The 9,939-nt window shown below is 48.7% G+C and overlaps 1 protein-coding gene across 5 annotated transcripts in view; it reads left to right on the top strand.

The window, feature by feature from the left end:
* Window positions 1-9,080: 9,080 nt before the first annotated feature.
* Window positions 9,081-9,939, top strand: part of SLAIN2 (SLAIN motif family member 2) — a 79,108-nt gene continuing 78,249 nt past the window's right edge. For 2 of the 5 annotated variants that reach the window (XM_078852563.1, XM_078852562.1), the window contains exon 1: window positions 9,086-9,715. In XM_078852563.1, the coding sequence (XP_078708689.1) occupies window positions 9,351-9,715 (365 nt within the window). In that variant the 5' untranslated portion in view covers window positions 9,086-9,350. Of the gene's footprint in view, window positions 9,716-9,939 lie in introns of all 5 variants that reach the window. The other 3 variants (XM_078852561.1, XM_078852559.1, XM_078852560.1) reach the window with 3 other exon arrangements.

Genomic DNA, 9,939 nt, shown 5'->3' with positions numbered 1-9,939 from the left:
TGACCAGCGTGGCTGAAGGACTAAGGAGTAACTGGGTATAATTCTATCCCCTGTGTTATACAAAAATTACTACATGACCCCAGGAGGGGGGGGAGCCAAAGCTTGAGCCCCCATCACCCTGGGCCAGGGGGGCCAAAGCTGAAGCCCAAAGGCTTCAGCCCCAAGAAGGGGGCTGTAACCTGAGCCCCGCCGCCCAGGGCTGAAGTTGAAGCCTGAGCCCCACTGCCCAGGGCTAAAGCCCTCAGACTTTGGCCCCTGGCGGTGGGGCTAAGGCTTTGGCTTGGCCCTGGGTGGTGGGGCTTGGGTTTGGGCTTTGGCCCCGGGCAGTAGGGCTTGCGTTTTGGCTTTGGCCCTGGGCCCCAGCAAGTCTAACACCAGACCTTGTTACCCCATTATAACAGGGTTGCAACCCACTTTGGAGTCCTGACCCACAGTTTGAGAACCCTTGGACTAGATAATCTAATGGTCCCTTCTGGACTTAAAAACTGAGTCTATTAAAGCAGTGGTTTTCAACTTTTCCAGACTACTGTACCCCTTTCAGGAGTCAGATTTGTCTTATGTACCTCCAAGTTTCATCTCACTTAAAAACTAATTGCATACAAAATCAGACATAAAAATACAAGTGTCACTGCACACTATTACTGAAAAGTTGTTTACTTTCTCATTTTGTCTGTATGAAATTTTAGTTTGTACTGACTTTGCTAATCTTTTTTATGTAGATTTTTTTACGTACATGTATCCATGGTTGAGAACTGTATTAAAGTATCCAATGAGAGGGGCTGCTCAGTTGGTGTCACCAAAGATATAGTTTGACCTGCACAAACTTTATTATTGATGATGATGTGCAAGAATGAAAGAACTCATTTTGGCTCCCAGATTCCACGCTGAGTTTGCAGAGCTGATAGTTAGCAAAACTATATGTTTTATTTGTACACAGAACTTTTTATCTGGGAGTCATGAAGAGAAAATAAACATGACACCTTACTTTGTCATTTTTTAGAGAGTTACTTTTTAGAGTAGAATTGCACTTCAAATTCTTTGAAATATGTAGGTAGAGGTAGTGATAAAGGCATGTGTGAGATCTATAATCAGCTGCCCAATCTTTAACTGGTTGCCCAAGTATACCATCCCTACTCAGCCGTAAAGATAACCATAGGTATACCAAATATAAAAAGGGAGCATGTGATCCCTGTGTTTCAACACAACAGTGCATAGAGTTTAATCTACATTTGATTGAAAACAGCCTTTCTTGCTGCATCAAATTACATCATTCCAAGTGACTGTTAAGAGGCTCCGTTCAAGGGTGGGAAAGAGTGTTAGGGACAAACCCAGATCTGTTCTCCATGGCTGTGGTGGGTCCATTTGTGGAACTGGGTGCTGGATGTGGGGGAACTACAGCCAGCGACAAACAATGGGGATTGGAGGATTCACACAATGGTGGATCCTCTTGCCAATGCTTCTCAGTGGGGCGCTGCCTAAGTGCACCATATAGGCAACATCAGCCATTGGACAAGTAGACTGCAGAACAGTTACAGAGCTGCTATGTAGTCTGGGATGGGGGAAGACATTTTGCTCTTGGGCCTCTCCTCTCTGTGTAATAATCTGGTATATTATTAATTTTTTGAAAAGGTAGGGTTGGATGGAGTTCCCTTCAAGGCCACTCCTTCATGTGCTGGAGAGAGATGATTGAACAACTTGAAACTCTCTGTCCTCTCTTTCCTTAGCATTGATTCCTCTCCTGATATTCTCTTCTCCGTTTTCTGTACCTTTTCCTCATCAGTTTCTTCCTCTTGACTCTTTCTTCTTTTCTAGCTTCTCATTCCTGTGGTCTTCTGTCTCCTACTTACTATTGTTGAAAATATATAATACAAATTAGAAATATGTTATTAATGTTTGTACTGTAGTTTGGTACAGAGTCCTTAGTCAGGACTGGGTTCTAATTGTACTAGCACTCTAGAAACACACATGGAGACATGGTTCCTGGCTTCAAGAGCCTATAGTCAAAAGCTTCAGTCTCTGTCAATCCACAGGGATCTCTGCTCTTGCAGAGCTCCATTGAAATTAATGGGGCTGTGCATAGGCACAAGGGTCCACCTGTGTAGATCAAATTTCAGGATCAAGACTTTATTGATGAGTTCATTCAAAGGATAGAGGATACAGCTCATGAAAGCTTATGCTCAAATAAATTGGTTAGTCTCTAAGGTGCCACAAGTACTCCTTTTCTTTTTGCGGATACAGACTAACACGGCTGCTACTCTAAAACCTGTCAAGAATGACCTATAACTTTGTACTCTTTAAACTGAACGAGAACCTGAAAATGGGTACTTCTGGTATTCTGCCTTTTCCAATCAGATAGAGAGCAGAGCACTGTGGTAGCTAACCCACTGCACAACTCACCACCTTCTGCAGCTAGGAGTTGTGGGAAGGCGGAGTGGGTTGCAGACCATCATGAGCGTGGGCTCAACATCCCATGATGCAGTTTTTTCTGTCCTATCATTCTAGGGGTTTCTATGTTTCATGCCACTTTTCAATGGCCCTTGTTTACTATGCACCCGCCATCTCTGTCTGAAAGGATGGATCCTGCACTGCTCTCTACTGTTGTGGTCAGTGTTATGAACACAACATGGCTGATCATGCAGTATATCATGAGCTCCAAATCTGAATAGGAATCGCTGGTGCCTGCTCTGCTCCGTGCCATGAAAAGAAACAACATCAGATTACTTTTGGCATTCACGGATCAGCTGCACATGGTGGACCGTTGCTATTGGGCTCAGGAAAAAAGCACTCAGTGGTGGGATTGCATCATTATGCAGGTATCAGATGACGAGCAGTGGCTGCAAAACTTACAGCTGTGCAAAGCCACCTTCTTGGAACTGTGTGTGGAGCTCGCCCCAGCACTGCAGCACAAGGACACCAAAATGAGAGCTGCCCTCTTGGTGGAGAAGCATGTGAGAACCACTATTTGGAAGCTGGCAACTCCAGACTGCTACCGGACAGTCGCAAATCAGTTTGGAGTCAGGAAATCCACTGTTGAGGTTACATTCATACAAGTGTGCAGGGCCATTAATCGCATCTTGCTACGAAGGAATGTGACTCTTGTAAATGTGCGTGAAATAGCAGATGGCTTTGCAGCACTGAGATTCCCTAACTGCGGTGGGACGATAGATGGAATGCATATCCCAATTTTGGCCGTGGACCATCTTATGATGGAGTACATCAGTAGGAAGGGGGCACTTCTCTATGGTATTGCAAGTGCTTGTGGATCACCAGTAGTATAGCAGGGGCTATGAAAATGATACAAGGAAATATGTCCTTACCACCAGGGTCATTTCACTGATATCAACACAGGGTGATCAGAAAAGGTACATGATGCTGTGACATTTCATTCCATATTCTTTATAAAAATATGCTTATGATATGAATATGACATAACTGAGATGTACTTTATGCAAGATGGGTCCTGTAAGATATTGGAAAGGTTATAATTTACTGAATGTGATTATCCAATTTGTATGCCTGTGTCAAGGTTCCTCCCCCACTCTGAACTCTAGGGTACAGATGTGGGTACCTGCATGAAAACCTCCTAAGCTTACTTTCACCAGCTTAGGTTAAAACTTCCCCAAGGTACAAATTAATTTTATCCTCTGACCCTGGATCTCCACTGCCACCACCAAACTCTAACTGGGTTTACTGGGAAACGTAGTTTGGGCATGTCTTTCCCCCCAAAATCCTCCCAACCCTTGCACCCCACTTCCTGGGGAAGGTTTGGTAAAAATCCTCACCAATTTGCATAGGTGACCACAGACCCAAACCCTTATGGATCTGAGAACAATGAAAAAGCATTCAGTTTTCTTACAAGAAGACTTTTAATAGAAGTAAAGGAATCATCTCTGTAAAATCAGGATGGTAGATACCTTACAGGGTAATTAGATTCAAAACATAGAGAATCCCTCTAGGCAAAACCTTAAGTTACAAAAAAGACACACAGACAGGAATAGTCATTCTATTCAGCACAGTTCTTTTCTCTGCCATTTAAAGAAATCATAATCTAACACATACCTAGCTAGATTACCTACTAAAGTTCTAAGACTCCATTCCTGTTCTATCCCTGGCAAAAGCAGCATACAGACAGACAAAGACCCTTTGTTTCTCTCCCTCCTCCCAGCTTTTGAAAGTATCTTGTCTCCTAATTGGTCATTTTGGTCAGGTGCCAGCGAGGTTACCTTTAGCTTCTTAACTCTTTACAGGTGAGAGGATTTTTCCTCTGGCCAGGAGGGATTTTAAAGAGGTTTACCCTTCCCTTTATATTTATGACAGCCTGTATCATTTCTGTATCTGAAGTTAGCAATATTGACTATGTATCTGTATCTCAGCTATGCTACTTTGGGTGATGCCCACTGCTAACACTTCAGGTACAACAATGGAAAAGACAGACAGGGCTGATGGCCCATCAGTGATGACAATGGACTGTGAAAAAGTTGTGTGGATGCTCCATGCTGCCACTGACTCATGGATGTTGTGACTCATGGATGCTACAGAGTCAGGTGGTCTTGTCACCTGATACTAAACATTACCTGGGACTTCTTGTAACTGGATGGGAACGGGGGTCAAGTTTGGGAAACAAAGGATTCCTGCCTTATGGAAATCCTATTTAAGGGTGGGGAGGAAGGCAAACGGGACTCCTCCTCCTCTCCATGGCCTGTCTGCCCAAGAAGAAAGACTGCTAAAGCCACCTGAAGGGAAGGCAAGGCAAGGGAGGAGTCCAGACTGAGACAAGGGTCCAGTCTGAAAAGAAATATAACTGGAACTCTAAACCACAGAAACTTTGCAACCTGCCTAAAATAACGTTTAGGGTAAGAAATTACATTTTGTAACCTTTCTTAAGTATTTCGAGCTTACCTTGCGTACTTTGTTTGATTTGCTCAGTAATCTGCTTTGTTCTGTCTGTTATCTCTTATATTCACTTAAAATTCACCTTTTGTAGTTAATTAACGTATTTCTTGTTTATAATAAAACCCAATTTATGCAATTTCTAACTGAGGGGGCAAGAAGTTGTGCATATCTCCCTCCACATTGAGGGAGAGGGCAAATTTCATAAAATGTTTGGGTTTGTACCCCTTAAAGGGAGTAGGCACCAGAGTATTGGGTCAAGCCCCTAAGGCTGAATCTTTCCAGAGCAGATCTCTGTCTCTCTGTGCAGCTGGGTGTGGCTCTGCCTGTGTGCTTGGCTGGAAGAGGCTTTTGAGCCTAATCCAGCAAGGCCAGGCAAAGGGGTGACCCAGGCTGGCAGAATAGGCTGACTCAGTTAAACGCCAGCACAATAGGTGACACCCCAAAGGGCCCAAACCCATCACAGACACATGGATCTTCAGGAACACTGGCCTGCACAGAAAGCTGCAAATAGGGACTTTCTCTCCAGACTAGAAGATTCCAATGTGGGATGTTGAAATGCCCATACTGATCCTGAGAGACCCAGTGTACCCCTTACTCCCATGGCTCATGAAGTCTTACATGGGAAACCTGGACAGCAGGAAGGAACACTTCAACAATAGGCTGAGCAGGTGCAGAATGACCACTGAATGTGTGTTTGGCAGATTAAAAGCTCACTGGCGCTGTCTTTATGGCAGGTTATGACCTAAATGAGGAAAATATTCCCCGGGTCATAGAAGCCTGCTGTGCGCTGCATGATATTTGTGAGGATAAGGGTGAAAAGTTTCCCCAGGTGCAGCATGGAGGTGGATTGCTTGGTGGCTAATTTTGAGCAGTCTGATACAAGGGATATTAGAGGGGCACAATGGGGGGCTATTGAATCAGGAAGGTTTGAGGCACCATTTTGACAATGAGTACCAGTCATGTGTCTTTTTATAAAGCATTCTGCCATGCTTTGTTAACTTGCTACCTTGCATGAAAATTTTTATGACTGCTTTCTGACCGTGAGTTGTAGTCTGCAAATGTGCCAATTGCCACTGTGTATTAATTCCAGCAGCAACCACCACGTGTAGGAGATAAAGATTGATGATCTTTCACCGGGTATTTTTTCATTAAATAGCAACAAACACAAAAAAAATGCTTGGTTGAAAGGGAGATAATACTGAAGGGCGCTCTCCTGACGGAGGCTCTCACAGGTGTGTGTAACTTCAGCTATCATTTGGAAGGTGCGATCAGGGTCTGCAGCATCTCTGTTTGCTCCTCCATCACTTTTATCATCTGCTCCTGGACCACTAAAATTCACTCCTGGCTCTCTTTCCTCTCCTGTCTAGCTATTTTAAAAATTTCATTAGCTACCTCTCTCCAAGACCCGTGTTCTTGTTCTGTGGCGACAGAAGATTGTAGCACCTCCCAAAACATGTCCTCCTTGCTTCTCCTCAGCAGCTTCCTTAGCTGGTGGAGGTGTTCTGCTGGTGTGTAGGGAGTTCCCACATCTGCAGAAGCACAAGAAACAATAAACAGAAGCATGATTGTTAGTGCACTCACCGCATCTAATCGTAAGAGTAAAATACCCCTCTTTCACACTGTCCTTTGGCATGCATACAGCTCAGCAAATGCTCTAAACATGGTAAATTTGACACAGGGGTAGGGTTTCAAGATGGCGCAAAGGGTTACAGTGAATTTTTTTAAGGGGATCGCTGCAAGCAACTAGGGACAATATTGTAAATTCTGCCACCATTTTCCATAGGTGAGGTCATTGAAGCCAATATCTCATTCCTGAGGGTAAGGTTGAAGGGGTGCATCTCCTGCATGCGTACGGCTTCAAAGCAGGCTCTTACGCTCCTCGCCTGTATGCCGCTTTGGTCCCTGCACAAGTGATTGCTGATTGGTGTGCGAAAGTTTCCTACAATGGGGGAAGGAACAAACCAGCTTTGACAAGGAACCTTCGGCAGAGGATTCATAGATATCAAGGTCAGAAGGGACCACTATGATCATCTAGTCTGACCTCCTGCACAATGCAGGCCACAGAATCTCACCCACCCACTCCTGCGATAAATCTCTCACCTATGTCTGAGCTACTGAAGTCCTCAAATCATGGTTTAAAGACTGATGAGCGAGTACCTCCAGGAAAGTTTCCTAGAGATCTCTCTGGAGGATTCTCATTGTATTAACACAGAGTCCTGGCCCACTGTGTATTGCACAGGGGTATGGGAAGCAGATGCAGACTCAGCTAGTCTTTGTACATTTCTTTCCCTTAACCCAATTCTAGCATATAAAAAGCAAAGGACAGCTCTGCCTCATGTAGAGCAGCATCAACTCAAAATGTTCACTTACCAGAAGTCCCCTTTCCTGCATCATGTGCATCACAGACAGAGCACTAGGACTGGCTCAAACCCTCTACTATTGAGAAGAGACCCTGGCTCATCACAGTAACAGATGAACCAGTTGTCTGTCCCATCTCATCCTCCAACCTACTTCTTCGTCCTTGGGGTTGAGTCTGCTGGCCGCTATCTCCATCCCTGCTGAAGTAGCCATGGGGCTCTTGGTGATAGGGTTGCCGCCAAGGATGGTGTCCAGGTCCTTATAGAAACGGCAGGTCTTCGGCACAGTACCAGAGCAATGGTTTGACTCCTCTGCCTTCTGGTACACCTGCCTAGCTCCTTGATCTTCACACAGCACTGATGCATATCCTGTTTGTAGCCCTTATCCATCACACCACAAGAAATCTGACCATAGGTATCAAAGTTCCTACAGCTGGAGTGAAGCAGGGACTGCACAGTCTCCTCTCCCTACAGACCCAGCAGATCTAATAACTCTGGTGTGCTCCGGGCCAAAGAGCTTTTGCTGCGTGGAGCCGCTATGGTCAGCTGGGAATATGCAATGTTAGCTGTCTACACCGAGCAAACAGAAAGTGGAATTTCAAAAATTGCCAGTCCTTTAAAGAGGGAGGGGCAGATGCCTGTGTACCTGGATGCAGGGCAGCGGAGTTCAAACTGCTGACCAGAGCAGTCAGAATGGGTATTGAGACACCTCCTGTGGGCCATTTATGACAACATCACCAAGCTGAGTGTCTACATTGATACTTTGTCAATCTAAGTTTGCCACAAAATGCTCTATGCCTCTTGTTGAGGTGGTTTTATTCTCAGCAAAACAGGAGAGTTTTGTTCTAAATAAAGATGAAAGATGGTTTAGGTAGTAGAGCTTCGGGATGGGACGAGGCAGCATTTCCCAAAGCACTGGAAAGGGACCATCGTGCCAGAGTACATGTCTGGATGATGGGATGATGCTACTCACTGATACCCAATGGTGAGTGTGGTTTACCAGATGGGGGACAGGGAAGCAATGTGTGGTAAAGGGAACATTCAGCCCTTGGGTGTGGAACTGAGTTACACAGACTACTGCCAAAGTTACCTCCACCCAGTAAAAAGAAAAGGAGGACTTGTGGCACCTTAGAGACTAACACATTTATTTGATCATAAGCTTTCGTAAGCTACAGCTCACTTCGTCGGATGCATGTATTTTACTTACTCATTTAGATACACCCATCCACTTTTCTTTTTCCTCTTTCTCTTAATAAAGATTTGTTTTCTACACAACCTCAATGCTTGGGGACAGGTGGCAAGTACTTGTGTGATCCCAACAGTTTTGGGTGGGGGCTGAAGCCCGTCGCGTTTGTTAGTTTTAAAACGGGCCAGTTGCTCTTTGAACTCGACCCTTACTGCCGCCGCCAGCCCCGGCAGACGGGTCACAGGGGTGGGTAGCAGAGCCGCTGCTCAGGGACGGGATGGGGCACTAACGAGGCGCCGCAGCAGCAGCGGACACTCCTTGGCCCAGGGCGGCTGGCCCCGGCCACAGGGTGATGTAAGCGCCCCCATCGGCTGGCTGGCGGACGCGGGCTCGGGCAGCGGCAGGAACCGAGGCTGATCCGGGCGCCGCTGCCTCGGGATGCCGCCTCCGCTGCCCAAGGCTCCGCAGGCGGCTGTCAGCCCCGCCCGGGGGGCAGCGGGAGCGGCGGCTCCGGGCCGGGCCCCTGCTGTGCGCTCAGCCCCTGCCATTGTGCCGCTGCGCTTCCGGCGGCCCGAGCCTCCGTCCCGGACCGGGCCGCGTGCCGGGCGCGTGCGTGACGCCCGGCTGGGGGCGGGGCGCAGGGCAAGATGGCGCCGCTGGCCGGATGTGTGTATCTCCCTCCCACCCTGGGCCGCCGGCGCAGCTGACGAGGCGGCGGCTCCACTCTAGGCCGGGCCCAGCCCCGGCGCAGTCACAGCGGCGCCGCCTCCTCCAGGCCCGGCCATGTAGAGGCGGGCCCTGGTTGCTTCCCTCCCCCCCGCATCCCGGAGACGTGACCGGCCCGTGAGGTAGCCAGCCCCGCGCGCCAGCGAGCCGGCGGCCGGGCGGAGGGTCCCGCCGCCGCCGCCGCCGCCATGGAGGACATTAACTCCAACGTGAACGCGGACGCGGAGGTGCGGAAGCTGCAGGAGCTGGTGAAGAAGCTGGAGAAGCAGAACGAGCAGCTCCGCAGCCGCTCCGGGCCCCCCGCCAGCCCCAAGCGCCTCCCCAGCGGCAGCGGCGCCGCCACCCCTTCCCCGCGGGGGGACCTGCCGCTGGGACTGGAGAGCCGCTGCCTTAGCCCCAGGGCCGGGGCCCGCCAGCCGCCCGCCGAGGAGACGCGAGGCGGGCCGGCGGCCGCAGCAGCCGGGGAAGGGGGCAGCTTCCTGGACGAAGTGGAGCCTCTGAGGCCGGACGAGCTGGAGCGCTTGGCCAGCTGCGAGGAGGACGAGACAGGCTGGTGAGCGGGTAGGGGGCGGGCCTGGGCTGTGGGCTGTGCCGCCAGGTGCTGGGCATCCGGGGGCCCGGTCTCTCCACCCCCCGGGCCCGGGCCAGGGCCTGGAGCGCGCTGTCGGGAACAGCCCTCCCGGGATCCTGCGCTGCTCAGGGGACAAAATGCGGGGAGCTGAGAGAGGCTATTTGTTTACTAAACAGGGATTAAAGTGAGCGTCGTTCTTCCCCGAC

The sequence above is a fragment of the Lepidochelys kempii genome, chromosome 4, assembly GCF_965140285.1.
Source record: "Lepidochelys kempii isolate rLepKem1 chromosome 4, rLepKem1.hap1, whole genome shotgun sequence".
Lineage (NCBI taxonomy): Eukaryota > Metazoa > Chordata > Testudines > Cheloniidae > Lepidochelys > Lepidochelys kempii.
Note: the sequence above shows the minus strand (reverse complement) of the source record. Positions and strands in the feature narration are given on the sequence as shown.